The sequence below is a fragment of the Cryptomeria japonica genome, chromosome 5 (assembly GCF_030272615.1).
Source record: "Cryptomeria japonica chromosome 5, Sugi_1.0, whole genome shotgun sequence".
NCBI lineage: Eukaryota > Viridiplantae > Streptophyta > Pinopsida > Cupressales > Cupressaceae > Cryptomeria > Cryptomeria japonica.
In genome coordinates this window covers 247,780,944-247,804,239 of record NC_081409.1, presented here as the reverse complement: position 1 = coordinate 247,804,239, position 23,296 = coordinate 247,780,944, and the positions used below count along the sequence as shown (strand labels likewise).

Below are 23,296 nucleotides of genomic sequence, written 5' to 3'. Positions count from 1 at the left end.
ATAATATTAAATTAGAATAGAAATTTATTTGAGTTTTGGGATGCCATAATTTTTAAATTAATTTTTGGTAGTCATTGTGACTATATGTTGGTGCTGGAAATAAGCCACACCTGGATCGACGATGGACTAGTCCAAGAGGGGCCAGTAGCTCAGTGGTTGAGCACTCCAGTAGTGTATGGAAGGTCCTAGGTTTGATTCCTAGCTGATCCATGTCTCAACTTGGTATCAGAGCCAGGTCTAGGCTAGGAGCCCCAAGCACACGAGAGGTGTGGCTTACAGGATGGTGTTGGTGCTGGAAATAAGCCACACCCAGACCGATGATGGGGTAGTCCAAGAGGGGATAGTAGCTCAGTGGTAGAGCACTCTGGTAGTGTATGGAAGGTTCTAGGTTCGAGTCCTAGCTAGTCCATGTCTCAACATGGTATCAGAGCCAAGTCCAGGCTAGCAGCCCCAAGCACATGAGAGGTGTGGTTTAAAGGAGGGGGGTGTTGGTGTTGGAAATAATACACACCTAGACTGATGATGGATTGGTCCAAGAGGGGCCATCAGCTCAGTGGTAGATCACTCCAGCAGTGTTGGAAGGTTCTAGGTTTGATTCCTAGCTAGTCCATGTCTCAAGATGGTATCAAAGCCAGGTCCAGGCTAGGAGCCCCAAGCACACGAGAGTTGTGGCTTAAGGGGGGGTGTTGGTGTTGGAAATAAGCCACACCCAGGCCGATGATGAACTTGTCCAAGAGGGGCAAGTAGCTCAATGGTAGAGCACTCCGATAGTGTATGGAAGGTCCTAGGTTCGAGTCCTAGCTGGTCCATGTCTCAACACTATAAAATGACATTCGATAGAGTTGTTCATATTATTTTGTATAATAGGTGTAGCTTCAATTCTATAGATAATATATGTAATTATGTCAAGAGGTACTAAGATAATTTTTTCATGATTATGTACATAAAAAAACAATATATTTTCAAAAACTAAAACTAGAAAATAACTCAATGGTGATATCTTTCAATATTTTTAGATATATACACTAGTATACTAATAAATAAAATAATATATATTAAAAATATAACTAATATATTGATATTTATATTTATATTAAATTGTAGACACCTGAAATTTGTGCATCACGCATAATAATATAACCATTGATTCATTGAATTAATCCGTATTTATTTGATTTTAAGTTATGTTTTTTATTAGAGTAAAACAATTTTTGAAGGGGACTCGAAACACTATACAAAAAAGGATAACTACCACCAAGAGAGAACCAGACACAAACAAACAGTTGACCAACAACAAAGCAAAAGATATAGAAAAGGGTCAATAGACCCAAAAGCCTATTGAAGATTTTTTAACATTTTTGAACCTTCAATATTCTTGTGAATCACACCTTCATTGATGTTCAAAACATCATGTAAAATATAGGCTTGACCATTCTTACCTTTTTCATGGCGACACGTTCTAGTGAAGGGACCAATAATAGGTCCAGTACCCATTCCTTGTTGATCTACAATAGAATTCTTCCCATAATCCTCCATAGAAGAAGAAGGGGAGCCATAATTACCCTTTTATAAGCCTTTAAGGGTTTGTTCCTTATGATGTTTACAAGGTAGTTATCCTTGATAAGGACCCCCTTACTGCTTTTGTTGGAGACATATCCTTCATAAGGATCTCTTCCTTGAATACAAGTCTACATCCTTCATTAAGATTTCCTCTTTTCTTGGAATTGTGAATCCTTTTAAGGATCTTTTCTTTGCTTGAAATTGTATATCATGTATGATGATCTCTCCTTGGAGTTAAAAGTGTGAATCCTTTATCAAGAGTCCCCTCTCCTTTCTTTTAGAGAGTTGATTATTTTTGGTAAGGATCTCTTTCTTGCATGATTGTTGAATAAGGTATCCTTGTTAGAGAATCTGATCTCCTTATGGAGGTACATATCATTGGACAAGGATCCTAGCCCCCTCTCTTATCCTTTTGGGTAGTTTTGAGCATCAAATCTGAATTAAGTAAAACATCTTGATTTATGGAATTAAATCATAGAAGCCATCTATCTTTAGAAGAAATCATCATTTTCATTGATACCATAATAACGTATAAGTTATCAAGCAAGTGTAATGGAATCCTATAGAAATATCCGAATTCAAATAGTATCGATGAGACCTAGCGATGTCTCATTGATATAGAAGGGCTATCGAAGAAAGGGAACACTGATGAACTCTAGAAAGGACTCACCGAAAGCAATGATTCCATCAACATACGATATCGAAGAAAGCAGAGATGGTTTTCATCGATGGGAAAAGGTTTTCGAGGAAACAATACCATCAATGCAACACGAAGGATACTTACCAAAAGAAACATTCTTATCAAAAGAATGATATCGATCAAACAAAAGGAAGCTACATCGATAAAAGATATCGATAAGGATACGAGTTTCGAGGAAGCTAAAAGGCATGTTGCCAATACGTGTGGTTTTTCCGATGCAACTTTATCGATGGAGATTACTAATGAGCTCATCAATGAAAGATGATAGCGGAAGCAAGTCATCAAAGTAAAGAAGGCTTCAATGAGATGATAGACCCATTCATCGATGGGATGTAGTGATGTTGATGGAAAAGGTGTTTTGATGGAAAGATAAAGGAAGTCACCAAAGCCCAAGGTTTCTTCGACATGAAACCCAATGAACATCAGATATATATCGATGAGGAGACGACCATAATGACCAAATGAAACATTTTGATGAAGGGAGAAAATACCTAATCGAAGTAATATTCGAAACAAAAGTGTTGTTGATAGAAACAAAGAGATCGATGGACTAAAAAAATAAATGATCAAAAGACATATTCTCATCGAAATGATTATTGATTGCCGTGAAAATCAGAAATGAATCCCAGGGGAGGTCATATCGCCATTAAATTCAAACATGTGCCCAAGTAACCATTGTTAAAACTGCCCTTATTAACTGATTAAATACGCCATAAGTAATGAATTGACACCAATGAACACAACATTAAGGAATTCATAGGCGATGAACTAGAAGCAAAAATTGGGCGAATTCACAGATAAAGCTCAGTGATTCCAAGCAAGTTATCTACATGCAGACCCCCTTTGTAAATTCAAATGGAATCATCATCTAAGGTTAGTAAGACCATAAAGGGAAATGAACCTCTTCTTGTAGAAGAAAAAACCAAGAGATAGAAAAGAGATATGCGTTCTTTGGCCCAGGACCTGATTGATCAGTGGCCATCATCCAGTCTAAGGTCCAAAAAGATTAGAGCTAACGAGGAAGACCTGGAGGACCAATTTGAGGATCTTGGAGACATATGGACAGAGTTGAGGGGGTATGAATTATTCATAGATGGGTACAATAGAAGAGTTTCCCCTCAACCTATCAACAATTTATGGCGATTGAACTTAGGTAGGCTAGCTATGGCCAATGTCCCCATACATAGACCTAGAAATTGACAAGTGAATATTTTAACCTAGAGCACATTTACAAAACATGGAGACTCCCCATACATAGACCTAGAAATGTAGGGTCCTTAGTGCCACTAGGTTAGGATAACAGGGCCCCTTATAATGGCAACTCTTTCCATCCATACTTCAATAATACTTATTACTGTGTTGCTCAATTTCTAGGGATAAAAGCCCATCCTTTGATGGCTATTGCAGCCATGGTCATTTGTGTCGATTTCCAATTTAAGGACCCCCGCTTTTTTGATTTTACTGCTTATTTGGTTGAAGTTTTGAATCATAAGTTAGAAAAGTTAAAAGGGGATGTCATTAACATTCATTTCAAGCATTATTCCTTTCTTACACATATGCTATTTTATGTTGGCCAAGATGAAGGATTATGGCCAGAAGAGTTATGTGTCAGCACATTTGACAATGCTCGGATGAGAAAACCAGTGCAGCTATGGGTTTCTTCATGGGACAAAAGGTATGCGAAAAATTAATATTGGCACTTTGAGGAGTTCTTTGTCAAGCCATTATATAAACTATTGAGTTTCCCATGTGATCATGCCCTTGCACCAGAGATTCAAAGATTCTTGAGACCAAAAGATTTTGCTGAAGATTCCTCAATTGAACACAATTGGGGAGATTGGTATTGTTTTTCAGACTGCACACAAGTAAGGGTATACGGGTTTGAAGGGAGACCATACCTATTGCCACTTACAGTCCCTAACAGAGTGGCTTGTATAGAGATTGTGAGGTAACTGTCAATAGTGAGTACAAAACATCTGACAAGCCATGGGAAACAATCAATTGTACCTGGGTTGTTAGTCTTTTTAGATTTCATCGTGAAAAGTTCCAAGAGCTATAGCTTGCTACAGACAAAGTTGGATTATTATGGCATGGCTATGGGGATCCAAGGCCCAATTTTGATCCTAAAGGATACATAAGAGAAACTCGGTCATCACAAAAGATGAAGGTTGGAGATGATAAATCTTACTTGTCGGATGATCTCATTAAGAACATTGGCAGAGAAGAGGCCAGAGTAAAGAGAATAAAGTTCGAGAAAGTAATGCAGGCTTATACATGGAAGCTTTTCAGAAAGAAAATGGATAAGAATGTATTACAAAGGATTGATGACCCATTGGAGTTAGCCAACAAGCTCATGGAGCATGAATTGGAAATACTTGAAGGAGTTCCACCTCATGTCTTTGGGGAGTATATTGATACTATCAGAAGTACAAAAACTTTAGCTCATATGTCTCTTGCTTCCACATCTAGCATTATTCCATTCAATCCTCGAGAGGATTACCCTCCTTGTTATACAGAGGATACACTGATAGACTTGACAATAGGACAATTGAATGTCCGAGAATTTGCTGATATCTGATTCCTGGAGCATGAGGATTTCATTGCTGACATTTAATTTATTGCTTCCAAAGAGTTTACTACATTGCTTTATCAACATAGAGGGTCACAGATCAGAAACAACATAAAAGATAGTGATGAAGAGCAGCAAGTTCAAAAGCTACAAGAGGAGATGGATCTCGTGATGAAAGAAATGATGCCTAAAAAGGGGAGACAATTGCTAAAGGAGGCTGGTGTGTTATTGTACTCTGGATGGGACATGAAATCTGCCCTGTTGTTTGATGGATTCCTTAAGAAACAAGATCCAAATAAGCAGATGATGGCGGATGAGATTCATAAACTCTTCAGGGGGTCAGGATATGATCCCAAAGATAAAAGACCTATATTGGTTGATACAGAAGAAGCTTTCAGACATCTGATGGTACAACAGGCTGGAAAGACTGACCCTAGGATCACTACCAAACTAAATTTGGATGTCGCTAAACTGAATTAGGATCAAATAGAATTTCTTGTCAGAGAGAACTCTACATACGAAAGCCTATATGAAAAGGTCGATGAATAAAAACAAAAGCTACAAGAGAGATTACTTCAGATTGATACAGGCACCAGTCAAACAGGGATGACATATAGTGTTGATAGAGATGCTATGGATGCTTTGACAGATGCAGTATATTGGAGGAAGAAGGCCGAAAAGTCATCTCGGCAAGTAGAAAAGATACATAAAAAGATGGACAAGTTAATTCTTGAGATCGTTGAACATAGATTCAGGAATATGTTGCAGGTTGCAGAGCACTACTGGAATACATAGACCGGAATAGCCAAAGCTTTGAAAGAGCATGAAAGGCTTAAGTCATAGTTGCAGGACATGATGAATGATACTAGTTTGATGAATACAGGTAAGAGAACTGAAGCTGAAGCCTATTTGAAATCCCATGATGAGTTTGCAGATCAATTGAGAGGAGAGCTTCAAAAGCTAGATGATGGGAATACCCCTAGGTTGCCCTCTTTTTACAGTGATGGTGAGTTGGTGTCATTAGAGTAGTGGAAACAAGAGTTTGTTAATGAGAAGAATCGAGCAGTGGCACAGTTGGATCAAGACAAAGACTTGTCGGCTTATGTGAATCATATTCTATCCAATTATTTCTTGACAAAAAATGATATGAGAAAGCTAAACAATGATATCATAATGTATAAAGATGACAAGTACATTGAACACATAGGGGTGTTGAATTTGTTTATCTTCCAGTTTGTTAACAAAAGTGATTAGTTAATAGTTATGTAATGAAAAGCCACGATGCTTGGTGAAAATGTATACTCTCATATAAATGAGAGTACTCTTGTAATATGGGGGATAATTAGAGAAAGTTGTATATTATAGCCTCAGGCTTACCATTGTACTATTTTGGCGAAATATATAATAGAATCAGTCTTATTTTTCTTTGCGTATGTGTTGCAAATTACTACATTTTCTGCAGGCAGTTGCTTATGATATTATCTAAAGGAGATAAGGTTATTTGTGTACTTCTAGTAAAATTATGTGTTTCATATTGTAGATTTGGAGCAAAAAGATTTACTTGCGAATTGTAATTGTTCCTTGTATTTCTTCCTTGGATAGTCTCTTAAAGTTAGGGTCAAATTCATTCAGGTGGTCTACAATATAGACATTGAAGTAGAGCTCATAAGAAATAGTAACTGACAGACTCATCGAGAGGGGGTGGGTTTAAAAAATGTCTCATAAGTTTACACAATAAGTCCTCAAGAAATATAAAGACTCTGTAGCCCAAACAACAAAGAAAGGCACTGGTCACCTATAAAACACAACTCATCAGTTCATACTTTCACATTAGAAGTAATAGGAGTACCTGAGTAGGAATTCTAGAATAAATTAGCAATAGTGTATATATATAGATTTCAAGCACAAAGATCAAATAGTTTCTACAACATCAATCTTGAACTCATCTGCTATATCTCCATCATAGGAGTTTATGCCATTCTGAGATAGGAGGAAGTCAGATCAAGATACTTAATCTTCTATAAAAGGCACTAGTCATTGAAAACAACTAGTGAGTAGGTATACCCACCTAGGTCCTGCAGAGCCCAAAGTGAGAGAGTTAGTAACCAAATAGGTTTGCTCTATAAGTTGGCCAAGTAAATTTGAGGGTTTTATCATAGGAGTTGGCATTTCCTTAGAACCTATCCAATTTGTTGATTTGAGACCCAACAGGTAGGTATGTATCCTAGGTATGGATCCCTTCTCTTTGTTTTAATGTATGTATTCTTGGTAAGGATCCCTTGTTGCAATGATATTTTCTTCACTTGGAGGTGTGCATTTTTTATAAGGATCTCATCTTGCCTTGGATGTATACATCCTTGTTAATATTATCTCCTTCGTGTTAAAGGTGTGTATCCTCTCTCTCTCTCTCTCTCTCTCTCTTTATATATATATATATATATATATATATATATATATATTATCTTTAAGATATCAACATGACAATGTGCTGAAATCTAAGGGAGGGGCATACAAACAAGTCCTTGTTTCTTTTTGTTTTCATTCTTGTGCCCCCTGGTGGTAGTGTTGTTGCATAATGCTTCTTGAGGCATGGATATCAATCTATAGTAACTTTTCTAGTAAATCACCTTTCTCTTGATCATCTAGTATACTATGGCTTGAGCATAGTTTCACACTTTCTTGTGCTTCCTAAGGTATTGAAGGTCTATGAATCACCCAACATAACACAACTTTCTAGCGAGTGGCATCCGTATGACTCATCTAGATCATCTAGCATAGCACGAGTTGCTAGCTTGATTGTTGTTTTTTTATGCTTGTTGAGGTGTTGGTCATCTAGTATATCATGGCTTGGTAGCTTGATCATTGTTGTTTAAATATTTATAGAGCTATTGATTTCATAGTATAGTACGACTTACTTTTTCTATAATTTTTTTGTAATATATGGATCACCCAACATAACAAAAATGTTGGCTAGTGGAATCCATGTTATATATAGGAATCACCCAATATAGCAAAAAATGTTGGATAGTGGAATCCATGTTATATACAAGAATCACCCAACATAACACAATTTGTTGGCTATTTGAATTTGTGGAATGTCTTTGGACCCCTAGCATATCAAAACTTTCTAGTTGATGGTCCATGTAGTCTCATTTTATTATTGGACACTCTTGTATCTTTCTAGAAGTTTTTTTGTACATTATTAATAGAATTTTGAGGATGATACTTAATGGTTGAGACAACATTTAAAATTAATATTTCTTCAACTTGAGTTGACTTTGAATCCTTTTTATGGTACTAATATTTTTGTGTTCCTTTCTTTGGCTTTATTTTCTTTGTGTGTTTTAGCTTCTTTTGTTTTGTTTTCTTTGTGTGTTTTAGTTCCTTTTGCCTTGTATGTTTCATGTTTTCTTAATAAGTGTATCCTACTTTGGATATTCTTGTGTGTATTGATAGATTCTAAGTTTGAAGGCTAACTGTAGACACCTAAAATTGTCCTGTCTAATTAAATTAATATTTTTATTTATTTAATTATTTTAGCCTAATACTTCTACTAATTAAATAAATATTTATTTAATTAATTAATTAATTTATCTTTTCCTAGCCTTTTTCTTGATTTAAATAAATACATTTATTTATTTAAATAATGTTTTTCTCTTAAATTAAATAAATACTTTTATTTAATTGATCGCACTTCCTCTATTAATTAAATAAATCTTTATTTATTTAATTAATTCATTAGCCTTTTCTACCCATGACACATGTCATTCATCTCTTAATTCCTACACTACCCACCCTCTCATTATTTTATTATATCCTCTACCTAGGTAAAAGTACAAAGTTGTGTCACACTTTTATAAATGAAATAGTCAATGCTAATTAAACTTTTTAAATTAAATCAATAGAAATTGAAATACATGTCTTGAATTTTGAAATGATGTAAACTAATTAAATTTATATTCTTTTGTATATTTTATGTTTGTAATTTTAACACATATTTAAAAAGTTATTTGAATGTAGGTTTTTATAAAGTAAACACTATAATTTAGTTGCTGATAAAATGCTAAAATTGAAGTTACACAAGCCACCACACTTTATTTAGTAAATTTTATCTTTTTTTATTAAATTTTTTGTCTATATTGATAACTTGAAACTTTCGTGCATGGATATTTTGTTACTATTTTTTATAAATATATACTTTTCAACAAATTTAAAAAGTTGTGTGCTGAAATATAACTCTTTCCAATTCCCACCACCTTTTTTCCTAATTATTTATCCAAATTAGGAAAGAATTATATCATCTTAACATAGATTCTTTTCTCTATTGCATCATATTTTTTCAACAATTTTAAGTAAATTTTAGTATTTTTCCTTGGCAAGATAATCAACCTTATATTTTAGTGTTGATGACCTACTTTCAATAAAAATAAAATATAAAATATAAAATATAAAAACTAATCAAAATATTAAAAGATATATTTTTTGGAAAATTAACTCGTAGATCTATAAAATGGTAATTTTACTTTTCAAAAAAAAATAAAATTATAAGAATAGGAGTTGTTGAAACATTGAATTTTTTCAATTTTTTATTTTTTATGGTAATTAGACCCAAAGTGGTATAAAATATACATTTAGTTGACCCTTCCTATTGGAAAAGTTGTGGCTCATATATAAATTATCTATTGTGAATCTATATAGACCATATGTTGGACTAAAATTAATTTTTAGTTAGAATTACTTAAGTTCACTTGTGCTGATAAGTTGGCCTGAAACATGACATAGTTTTGTGTTTTTACCCACCTACCCTCTAATCTTAGCCGGAGTCATTTATCTTTTACACCTCTTAATCTTATCCCTCCATTTCTTATAGTGTCTTCTATATAAGGAGATTCTTCCTTCATTATCAAGACTACTGGCACTCTCAAGCATTCTAGCATTCGAACTTTCATATGCGATCTAGCTATCAACCACATTTTCGTTTTTTGTTGAGCTCTTGTGCAGACATAAAATCTAAGAGCAAATATATCAAGAAAAATCAATGGAGATAGGAAGAATGGAGATCCAAACCCTATTGGACATGTGATGGTATAATCTTTATGATTTGTTCATTTACATTACCTTAGGTAATCTTCATATGTTATGGTGGATCTTTGTTGTTGTTAGGCTAGGGTTTTGTGGTTGAATTTATCCAGTCTTTCAATATTGTTGTTTCCATTTTTACCATATACATTTTGGCACTCCTGGTGGGACATGGATTTTTGTTAGATCTATGTTTTTTTGCTAGGTTTTCCTAACCCTATATTGTTGTTTTGTAAAACAACTTGGAGACAAGATCAATATCTTGGAGAGATTTGATCCGATCTCACAAACGGATTCTAATTTTTGCACCAATTGGTTTTGGTAGGTTGAAGACAGTATCAAAAGCTCTCAATCCAAAATTTAGAATTTTTGGAGAATATTTGCATTTTCTATAAATTGTTTATGAATTTTCATAAAATAATAATTTTGAGGGCAAATGAGTGAATATTTTGGATTTTCTTATATTTTTGGAAATTTCTTAGATTTATACACAGGATCTATTCTTTGTAATTTTAATTTTGATGCAAAATATATCCTAAAATTCGGATCTTTAAAAATTAGGGTTTTTTATTATTTTGATCAGATCTCATAAACTACTTTGGATTTTGGCATAAAATGTTTGTTGTAGGTCAGAAACATTATCATACATTCTCAGTAAAAAAATCAAATTTTTTGGAGCATATTTGAATTTTCCATGAATTTTTTATGCATTTTCACAAAAACTTAATTTTGAGAGCAAATGAGCGTTTTTTTTTCCAGTTTTTTAATAGTTTTGGAAAGATCTCTGAATTAGACATAGGATTTCATCTTTGTGATTTTAATTTTGATGCAAACTATTTCATGAAAAATCCAATCTTTTAAAAATTAGGGTTTTGCATTATTTTGCTCATATCTCACAAACTGCTTCGAATTTTTGCAGGAAATTGTTTTAGGAATGTTAGAAAGGATATCTGGAATTTCCAGTAAAAAAATCATATTTTTTGGATCAATCTTTCATTTTCTATGAATTTTTAATGATATTTCATAGAATTTCTTTATTTTTGGAGCAAATTAGAAAGTTTTTTGGATTTTCTTACATTTTTGGAAATTTATTGAAATTTTGCAGGTTCTTGGTTGTTTTATGATGCAAAAGAACTCATGGAAAAACAAATCTTTGAATTTGTCAAAAAATGCATTGTCGAAGGCCCCTATTTCACAAAGTGTTTTGGGATTTTGTTAAAATGAATCTAACTTGTTTGCTTGCAGGAAGGAGTGATCATTTGAAACAACCCAAACTACTAAAAAAAATTGTTGCAGGATCTTGGCAAGGGTTTTCTTTTGATTTTTATTGCGTGCCTTATTTTCATAGATTAGCAAACACTTCAATTGGTGCACTAAAATTGAACCAGTGTCTTTTGTGTCTTGAGCAATAGGCTCTTTTGTGTGTATCTTTAGAGGGCCTACCTCCCCGTGTGGTCATTAGGACTAATAGTGAGGAGGGAACGACCCAAGTGGTAGTGAGGAAAATCTACCTCTTCCGAACAACTATAAATAACTGTATCCATGGTGAAAACCATGGGTAACATCTGTTGATTAGTTCTTACTGACACTATGTCTCATCATAAACCCATTTGATAAAATTTATTTGATCAATAGTAGGGAATAACCCCTACCGACTGGGAGCCTTCTGTATTTATAGAGCTGAAAGTGCCGCACGTATGGCCACATGAGAGGATGCCCGTACTAGCACCTTTTTGTTTTAGAAAGCCAAAATCCTTCTAGTTATTGGGGCAAGATGTTGGACCTCTGGAGCAGCCCACACACATACCGTTCTTAGTAGAGCTACAATGTTCACTACGGGGATTTTTCATGGGGATTGATGCTTGGATGCCCCGGAGAAGTGAGTGCCGAGGGTGGACCCAGTGGGGTGAAGCATCTAAGTATCCGCTTTAAATAGCGTAGCCTCAGGGGAAACCCCATGTGAGATCAATAACTATTGTCCTGGCCAACCATAAGAATTATGCTTGTCTTCTTTTAAACATTTGAACATTCAAGATCAAACATCAAAACATTGTGTCTTTTGTGTCTTCAAGTGTATGAAATTTTTTTTTACATCAAACAACACACTTTCTTTTGAGTCATTTTGAGTCTAAACACTTGCAAACATTGAGTCCTCATCAACATTATGTCCTCTTGTCATGAAAAACAATCAAAAATTCAAATTTGGTCACAACAGTTACTTTAAACATTGGAAAAATTGCACTTAGTTTCTGGAAACACATCTGTGCAGTGTTAAAAAATGTTCATGTCATTTAACTGCGTCTATGTAGGACAAAAACACATCTGTGTCATCACAAGAAAAACTGCATTCACAAAATCTCAGAAGAACGTCTGTATAGTGTTAAAAAACATTTATGTCCTTTAATCGCATCTGTGAAGTAGATAGGCATGTCTATGTTCAGAATTGGAAAAAACTTATAGTCCAGCAAAAACAAGAGCAGTCAATTTCAGACTTATTGAGATTCCTAGGTTATTTCACTGGGTTTTCATTTAGCATTCAACCTATTTTTGGGTCTCACAAAGTTCATCATTTCTTTACACCTTGCATTACATTCACATTTGTCTAAAATTGGGTCAAAAGGTCACTTGCTTGTCCTAATCTTGCTTTGTCAACACCCTACATACAACAACATTTTTCTAAGTGGTCCCTCATCAAGGTCTATCGCCTTTGGGTCTCATTTGGTCTTACTTAGAGTCAAGGTCAATATTCCTCATCAAGAGAGTCTATCATCTCTTTGTAAGTCACACCTACTCTACAACATACATACTTGGTCTTACACTTTGGACATTGCAAGTACACCTCAGATTCATTTACATTCCATCCAAGTATTGGTCTTCCATACTCTTTCCATTTTCATCTAGTCTTACACATCTTGGTCAATACCTAGTTCATGGTTGAAACCCGTTCCCAAAAATCTAGGAGAGAAGTTAAAGAGGCTCAAGAGTCTGCAAACATGAGTGCCTATGAGTATGACAATGATATCTTCTTCAATTCTAATCATACCACATTACCTAACATGGACACTTATAGAAACACTCAAAATATTGAGAACATGGATAATATGAACAACAATGATACACATAGTGACAATATAGACAACTTTTCCGTATACTCAGCACAAGTGGAAGACTCCATCATGGATCCCCATTTTAATAGATTGGTTTAATGAAATCTTGAGAAGGGATAGACAATATTTCTTATAAGTGATGGCACAAAGTGGAGCTAAAATACCTCATGATTTTGACATGTCTCAAATAGTGGAAAATCAACCTATGCAAGAAACTCAACTCAACATGGATAAAAGGAGACCTAATAGTGGAGGTACTAGAGGACCACGTTTCATGCCTAAGTCTCGGTCATCTTTGTTTCAAAAACCCAAGGTCCTAAATACACATGGTCAAGCTTATGATACTCATGAACAACTCCATCTACGTAGACCATTATGGAAGTCTTATGCAGATAAATACACTCAATTGCATACCAATGATAAGGACCAACCTGAAAAGCAATTGGATATCTAGAGGCATGCTCAAATTTTGGACACAAGGAAACCCCATGTCAAATTTGGGGGCAACACACAAGAACAAACTCATGACATCCCTCTAGAATATGATATACATGGACAAAGCAGATATTCTATTCCTCATTATGACTCTATACCAGGTGGTTCTCATACACAGTATAATTATAGAAATCCTCCTTATGAACATGCTTATGATCAATACCATCCATACACGAACTATGCTCCTCCTCCACCCGGTGGCTCAGGCATGGGATATGGTCCAAGAAGTCAGTCTCCACCTAAGAACAATTTGGAAAAACAAATAAAGGACTTACAAAAAAAAATGGAGGACATTAATACACCAAAGCTAGCTTATACAATGAGAGAGATATGTCCCTATCCATTTGACAAAAGCATTCCAATGCCTCCTTTTCCTACACATTTCATGACACCTAAGTTTGATAAGTATAGAGGCAAAGGGGATCCTAAGGCATACATAAGACAATTTTTCATAGCTTGCATTGAGGTAGCAGCAGAAGAAACGTACTTGATGAGATTCTTCCCACAAAGCTTAGGTGAACAAGCTATGGAATGGTTCTCTCGACTTCCACTTGGAATTAAGTCATCATGGGGTGATCTAGCAGAAGATTTCATATAACATTTATTATATAACATAGAGATAAATATATCAGTTACCACTTTGTGAAACACAAAATAGAAAGATGAGGAGTCATTTTCATCATTCTTACAAAGATGGAGGAATTTAGCCAGTAGATGCTCTTGCGAAATTCCACAAAAAACAAATGGTAGAGATGTTTATACAAAATGTCCATAGAGAAATTGGTTATGAATTGAGGAAATCTTGTTTGTCCACTTTCAAGGACATCATTGAGAAAGGCTTAGTGATAGAGAAATTCTTAATTGAGCAAGGAATGATCAAGATATTCAAAGAAAATAAAGAGGATTTTAAAGGAAAGGACAAGCCACATTTTTGGAACAAGATCAAGAACACAGTGAATGATGGCATTGTTGATGCTAACATAGTGAGACCAAAAACCATTCTTTTAGGATCAAGTTCTTCTACAAGCAACCAAGTAAATACTCAAGCAACTTCAAAACCATGAAGGAAATACACCCCATTGGGAGAACCACTTGAGTCATCCTTTAGGAAGCTAGTGCCAAACAAGATAATAACAATTCCAGACAATCCTCCATATGAGCCAAAGGTCAAATCGTATTGGTGGAATGGAGATGAGTATTGCGAATATCACAAGAGTAAGGGGCATAAAACAAGAAACTGTCATCAGCTGAAGAACATTATACAAGATCTTATTGATAGAGGTGACATTGAGATTGAAGGACATTCATCCAATCAAGAACATGAGATGTTTAAGGAACCATTCCCTAAACATGACAAGGGAAAAGCCAAAACCATAGATGAGCAAGCCAACTATACAAAAGCATCCTATGACTATGATTCAACCGTTAATCACATTTCAATGGACAACTATGTTACTACTATTATCATAAAAGATAAAACACTTGAAAGTTCTACCCAAAGAGCCAAAATTTTCCTAAAAGGCATTGGAACTTCTGCTAAATCTACCTCTGAATGTAATGTCACAGCTCATCGAGGTAAAGTCACCCTGAAATTTCTTCCAGCTAAAACCACCATTTCCTCATCGGCCAAACCTAAGTACGACCTAGTAGAACAATTAGGGAAGACACCCATGCTTATCTCAATCCTAGAACTGTTGCGTATCTCTGCTTCACATAAAGACATACTTGACAAAGTCCTAAGAGAAACTTCAGTACCCACTGATCTGAACTTGGACCAATTTCAAGCCATGGTGGGATACATTTCCATTCAAAATTCTCTTACATTCACTGAAGCTGACGATGTCTTCATAAGCCAACCACATAATGCACCTTTACACATTGAAGCCTTCCTACACAAACATCAAATAAAATGAGTCTTGATAGATGGAGGACCTGGTCTCAATATATGTACATTGAATACTCTTAAGCAATTGGGATATTCTAAAAAAGATGTGAATTATACACATACAATCACTATCAAGGCATATTATGACGAGGAGTGCTCATCCAAAGGCATAGTCACTTTACCTCTCAGAGTTGGACTGGTAATGAAGGATGTGGTTTGTCAAGTCCTTGATCTAGATCTCACATACAACATATTGCTAGGATGTCCATCGATTCATGAGATGAGTTGGAATGTCTTTGGACCCCTAGCATATCAAAAAAATTTAGTTGATGGTCCATGTAGTCTCATTTTATTACTGTACACTCTTGTATCTTTCTAGAAGTTTTCTTGTACATTTTAATAGCATTTTGAAGATGATACTTAATGGTTGAGACAATTTAAAATTAATATTTCTTCAACTTGAGTTGACTTTGAATCTTTTTTGTGGTACTAATATTTTTGTGTTCCTTTCTTTGGCTTTAATTTCTTTATTTGTTTTAGCTTCTTTTGTTTTGTTTTCTTTGTGTGTTTTAGTTTCTTTTTTTTTGTATGTCTCATGTTTTCTTAATAAGTGTATCCTATTTTGGATATTCTTGTGTGTATTGATGAGATTCTAAGCTTGAGGGCTAACATATCCAAAATTAGTGTCATTCTATCCCTACTATGTCTCCCTCTTGGTTAGTTTCTCTAATTTACCATGAGTATGAATGTAATTTCATAGGACCTTGTTCAAATCAGGACTAACTGTGGTGTCATAAATTAAATACCATAAGAATTTCACACTCTACTTGGCACCTACTTTAGTATGGTTTCCCCTAGATCATTTTCAACCCATTTGTTCTCTATTCTAGCCTATAATTTTAATGTTAAACTCATAACTTAATCATTGTCAAATGTAAAATCTAAGAATATGTCCTTTTTTTGGAACTCAACACTTCGATTCCCCTTTTGAGGGCCCCTTTTTTCAGAGGACCTATGTAACCAATGCCTTAGTCCCTCTAAAAGGGACCCAATTTTTAAATATTCCAAGTGTTGGTCTTCATCATTTATGATTTGGTCTCAATCTTTTTATTTTATCATTATTTATCAACCTACATTCAAATTAACCATGTGATCCCTATATAAAGTAAATCTTCTATCATTCATAAGGTCTAAGAATTTCTAATAAGTCAAGAGATTTAAAAGAAAAACAATCATATAAGAATTTTAGAGCTACAGAGTTGTATACTAGAAGTATTATACATTAACGTATTAATTCACGGTTGTCATTTATTGTCATTTAGTTGCTTTAATACGTGTAGGACTCCAAAAAGAGAATTTCATCAACACCTTTACTAGAAACTCCTTGAGAGGGTTTCATACCTAAGATAATCTTGTCATTTTAACATTTCATCATTGATTTAGCCTCTATCCTTACAAGTTAATTCACTCTACCATTCATTATTGCTATTGTGGAGATGGTAACACCAACACAAATTTTGACTTAGGAAAGCCCCTATACAACACAACCATTTTTCCCTATTTTTTGTGTTTCTAGATTCAAATATAACAATGAGAAATCTATAGGAGTACAAAGTAGATAGCTATAGGTTGTGACAAACTTCAAATAGACAAGAAAACATGGGCTTTTCCTAACATCCCTCTCCTCTTGTTTGACATACTAAGCTCCATATTTTAGATCTACCTTTTATTTATATTTTTATCGTAGATCTATCTTACTCTTTCAATTACTCTTTTTTTTGTTTTTAACTATCGAAATAAATCATTTTTCCATAGTTAATCTAGATCACATACACAAACTTCACATCCTCATTTCCTTTGCAACAAAAGGAATGAAATCCCATTGCCTAGTTCTCCTTTCAAGATTGTAGTTAGGCCTATTCCTATTCCACTATTATAAAAGGAATTTGAGATCTTTATATTACAATGATTTGTATTAAAAGTCTCAAATCCATTTATTTCAAAAAGAAAGTAGAAATAAAATGTTAACGATAAGGTTTCTTTTATGGAGAATTATTTGACAAACATAAAGAAAAATCTTAAGCATGTTGTGTAGATAAGAAAATGAATGATGCAAAATAGTACACTTAGGTATTGAAATTCTTATTAATGAGACTAAGAACTCCTTGAGATTCAATACTTTTAAAAGATTGAAAAAGCTTTCCTAGGGCAAAAAGTGGATACACTAGGCCTAATACTAAAACCATATATGATAAGAATACCTTGAGGAAGAAAAGAATTACATTTTTTGATTTATTAAATTTCATGGTACTTTCTACTAGCACGAGGCAAGGGCATTAAACTACTCAAGAATTTGCACTTTAGTCTCTCTTTGGTCTTTCTTACGATTTGTGTTCTATTTGATTAATTCTTTAGGTCTATTTATGTTAGGTTTCATTATTATATTTTTTAAAATTAATTTTCAATTTATATTTTTATATTAATTAACCTAATTTACAAGGTTTTATGTTCCCTTAAAAAACCCATTTTACCTTTAATAAAAAAATAGAATGAAAATTAAACCCACAAATTTAAGCTTGAAATAAGGAACAATCCAAATTGAAAAATTAATGTAAGTGGAATTGAATTTATAAAATTAGAAACCATGCAAACCAACAGACCAAAGATAACCAATCTAGTAGAAAAATAAGGACAACATTTTCTTCAAAAGCCTACAAAGAAAGTAGTCAATGAAAATTATAAAATAAGGATTATGAGACTTTCCCATTGGGAGTTGTAAAGATGTATTCCTAGAGTAGAATTAAAGAATAAAGTAACAAGAAATATATGAATTCTATTATAAATTGATAAATATCTCAAATATAGTAACCAAAGTGAAAAATATAATGCAAATTGAAACAAAAAAGCACCAAATCTCATGATTATTTGGATGTTCTCTATAATTTTGAAATGTAAGTGGCACAATCAATAACATGTACTCATAAATTAATTAGTCATATATATGTAAATGAAGGATGAAGTTGATTTCTAGGATTTTAGGTGGACACATAAATGATTGAAATTCACTCCCAATAGATAATTAAGATTGAATGAGAGGAGTGAAGAATATGCATTGCCTAAGTATAATCAAGTGATTTCTTAATGGGTAAGGATAATCATCACAATCTATTTATTTTTTTTGAATAAAAAAAGGAGGAATAATGGATAGGGTTACAATTTGAACAACTAGATTTTATTGTTTATTAAAAAGTGGATAATGGATATTGTTATTTGAAAGTAGATAAATGAAAAAAATATCTTTAATTATTTAAAAATAAATCTCTACACCATCAAATAATATTTCTTAGTATATATACTCTAATACCATTTGATGTAGTTGTGATTGGTGGCTTCAATTAAATAGAATATGACCACTTAGAGATAATATGTACACTTAATACAATACATAGTGAAAACAACAAAATTTGACAACTATTTGAATAGCTTTGTACATGGTAAGCCTTAGTTGCTTAGTTACAAATAGATCAAATAAGATAGTTTATAATTTAATTTGTATATGAATTATCTATATCCTTTTAATTCCATATAATTATCCTTGAGGTCACTTAACTTGATCTTATATTGTATGTTGTTGTCCTAAAATGCTATCATACTATCTTTTAAATAAATGGATTTAACACAATATGCTCCATATGGAAACATATTAATTCAATCTATAATGTATGTAGATATGTACAATATGAAAACATATTAGATTAACATAGGGGAATATATTTATGATTAGTTGACTTTCGAATTAGGTGCATAATTTTTTGTTGCATGTAAGTTCAATAATTACATGAAAATCCATTTTGAGTTTTTGTTGCATGTTTTTCATATGATTTCTCTTGGGACTGACATTTAAGCCTTTGTAACTCACACAAGATTCAAACAGTGAAACCTTTAAGAACCCCCCTATCAAAAAATGTATAAAATATTGGCAAATATTTAATTTTTTGAAAAACTAATAATAATTTTTATTGGCGAATCTTTCCTTTTTTTTTTTTTAAATATTAATTTTATTCACAAGTTTTTTTATAGCAATTTTGTTAAAAGTAAATATTGCCAAAACTTGGAAATAATAAGAGTATGCATTAATTACTATTGCAAATCCTTTCATTTAAAAAAAAAATAATTTGTATAGAAAAGTAAAGACCTGAAGGTGGAAATCATTGATGAGTTTAAGGGTTAGAATCTACTTTATTTAGTTTCTACCATTAACTTAAAATAATCTAATATTGTGAGATAAAATGTACTAACAATTTTTAATACTCATGGGGCCAAAAATTTCTTGTAGACCATTGATTTTCATTGTGATCAATAATTCGAAAGCAATTTCAAACCCCACAAGCATTACAACTTGTAGGTGCAATTTACCTCATGGAATACAATGAAGGTCATTAGATTATATTTTCAATCAATTGTGGCAACTAAATATTGTTGATATAACCCTAAAGTAACTAATAATTATAATATATTATTGGTGAATTAATTTAGATTTCGACAATAAATTATAAAATGTTGGCGAATCTGATCCAATCACATATCGAATATTGTGGCAAATCTTTGAGTTAAAAAAATTAATAAAATAAATCCTTTGGCAATTTAAATAACACTAAAATAAAAATTTGTAAAAATGTGGCAATTCGGGTCACCTTAAAAGTTGAACTTATTAGTCAAATTTTGATTCCCAAATTTCAAAAAATAGCCAATTGATGAATATTAGCCACTAAATTTTTTTTGCTGGATTCAAATATTTATGACAAGTTCAAAATAAAGTCTTATTATATGTTGCATAGTTTGCTTAATGTCTTCAATATGATAAACATTTAAGTGATGATCAGATCTTCATGAAATTATATAAGAATGTGAAGGATGTCTTATAGACCTCATTATCCAAATTCTAATTCATGCTATGCACCCACCGAAATGGCTATGTTTATAATAACAAATTTTAAGTTTGAAAAAATAGATGCAAATATGATGAAATGCAATACTACAAGACCACCAAAAATATATATTAAAAATACATATAAAAAACCAAACATTAACATAACATTTTTTATTTTTAATTAAAAATATATATTTATAGATACTAGATGCTCCCACATCAAGCACTCACCTCAAATTCGCGTTTCACTATTTACATTGGATTTACTGAAAATCCTTCTGAACTGAAGGGCTAAGTGGTTTTGAAATTTTAAAGTTATTTTTTTCAATATATGCATAGGAGTATTCTCACTATCTAGGAGTCTTGATGAAATAATAACAATGATATATTACCAGGTCGCTTTCATCTGATGTGTGAAACATTTGGATATAAAATTGCGAATTGTCTCATTCAGTGTAGAATTCTTGCTACTTATCCGTTTTGTATATACCTAGTGCTACTAGTTAATTGCTATTGAATGTCTAGAATGCAACAATCACAACCACATAATATATTAATTTATCCACTTGAAAAAAACATTTTAGATGCCATAGTTCGGTATTCCTTGTTAAAAGGAAGTTTAGTTCCGATCAATTGTTATGCGTCAAGCTAGCGTTGCTCTAGTAATTACTTCATGAATAAACCAATCGATATTCTTATCAGAAGATCCACCTTTTACCATTGCTTTCTTTGCTAATGTCTTCCAATGCAAAGCATTCTTCCTCAATTCCACACCTTCTTCACTTTCCATAATTGTGTTGATAGATTTCTCTACTTCATCCCTCCCAACTGGCCCATCTCTTGTTCTATTCAATCTTATCCCAGTCTTCCATACATCTTCAATATACTTAGAATTAGTTGTTTGATCGGTCCACTGAGCAATAGTTAGGACTGGTAACCCTGAGCTGAGGCTCTCCAATGTAGAATTCCATCCACAGTGCGTAACAAACATACCCACAGAAGGATGATTAAGCACTGCCATCTGTGGACACCATGAAACAACTAGCCCTTGATCTACAGTTTCCCCAAGGAAACCTTTTAGAAAATCATCTATGTCGTTATTTTCTTCATTGTCATGATCAGGACGAATCACCCACAAAAAGAAATGCTGACTGGCCTTCAGCCCAAGGGCTATTTCTATGATCTGCTCTTTGGAAATAACAGCTAAACTGCCAAAGGAAACATATACAACAGTTGAGGCTTCCTTTGTATTGAGCCAGTCTATACAATTTGCTGTTTTCCAAAGATGTGTGCCCACGTCTTGGTCTTGTGGATTGTTTCCATCCAGGAAAGCCGAGGGAAGAAGAGGGCCTACTGTTCTTATTGGAATGAGTGAATCCATGGATTGTATCTCTGCCATTTCCAATTCATTGAAGGAGTTTCCTAATATCCATGTGGCCTGAGAAACAGGCCTGAATTGGTTCAGCACTAACTTTAACAATGACGGGTATGTATTTGAAGGCTGTAGAAAGGATGGCATGTCTGATTGGCATAGTGGTGGAAGCCCTGGTATTGTTATAACATCCCTCATCTTCCCTGCTTCATCTTTTGCTTTCACTAAACACAATATTATAAAGTGGAAATCAATATAAAAATTTAGGAAAACGGAGAAACAATGTGCTCGTAAATAGCAGGAACAAATTTTCCATGAACTTTAGTATTATCCATAGCTAATTACAAAGTGCCATTTTTTTCCATCTAACCGGCCCCATTACAATTTTGTTTGAAAGAATATATTTTCCTTTTACTTAACATATACAATCACAAGATTCGAACTATCAAAAATATAAACAAAAATATTTCCTTAATTTCAGCTAATGATTAAAGACAAAAGTATTGTTCACATTACAAATTATATCTGGGTGATAGAGATTAAAAAACCATTAATTTAACAAAAAAAACGAAATTTCTTTTTATTTAAAGAGCTTCAAAGAGTATCCTAATTCCCAAAAGTGGTTTAATATACCACACATTGTGTTCTAACAAAACAAAAAATGAACTGTAAAATTTAAAAAAGAAAATCCCAATATAATCTGTATATATTTAGGTTAAGATAAGCTTACCCATTCCTGTGTAAAAATGATAATAGATAGAATAAACTGCACATGACTGCGTCCAGAAGAACGCTGAAGGAACATTAAACTTGTTTGCAATATCAGGTACCCAATCCAGAAAAGAGTCATAAACAATACAAGACACTGTATCACCTTGAGAATTGAGCCTCTCTATCACCCGTTCAAATGTAAGACCTCCCACCTTTTTCAACAAATCAAGTATCATGTCTACGTCTTTGGTCTTCTCACAATCGGGAGAAAGCCCATCTGAAATTGTTTCAATTCTGATATCCTGTAAAGCACTGGTCACATGAGCAGCAGCCCCCTCTTGAGCCTGTTTCATTTGTTCTCTGATTCTCTCTGTGGCGATGAAGGTTACAAGGACGTTTCTGCAGACAAGCCTCTTGGCAAACTCCATTAATGGATTCATATGCCCCTGGGCTGGGTAAGGGAAGACCACTACATGAGGTTTCTGCTGACCCAATGACCCCATCTTTTAATGCAACCCAGGCTTCAGTACTTCATAATGACACCGCTGCATTGTACATTTATAATTCAATACAACATGTGCACTGTTTTTGTTTTGAGATAAAATGACAAGTAATCTGATGGAAGCGCTTACGTAAATGGTAGGGCTTATCAGAATAGATCTTTGTCTTTCTGGCTATGAATTGAGGGCCACAAAATGGACTGCTGTGGGATGATGATATGTAAAGAGTATGAAATCGTGGCCAGTGGTATCACATTCAATCGTTGATGCCATATCATGAACGGGGTTCACAAAAGTTGCAATCAAGCTGGAATGATCTAGTAAAGGATTATTAAATCTTGTAATAAATTGAAACTCTATGGGCCAATACAGAACAAAATAACATAAT

At 33.5% G+C, this 23,296-nt stretch overlaps 1 protein-coding gene across 1 annotated transcript; it reads right to left on the bottom strand.

Moving 5' to 3' along the window:
- Nucleotides 1–20,847: 20,847 nt before the first annotated feature.
- Nucleotides 20,848–22,951, bottom strand: LOC131051455 (UDP-glycosyltransferase 74E1). The gene is made up of 2 exons (XM_057985979.2): nt 22,428–22,951; nt 20,848–21,921 (listed from the first exon to the last, which is right to left on the bottom strand). The coding sequence occupies exons 1-2, from the start codon at nt 22,909–22,911 to the stop codon at nt 20,969–20,971; spliced, it is 1,437 nt and encodes a 478-aa protein (XP_057841962.2). The 5' UTR covers nt 22,912–22,951; the 3' UTR covers nt 20,848–20,968.
- Between the last annotated feature and the right edge of the window lie 345 nt (nt 22,952–23,296).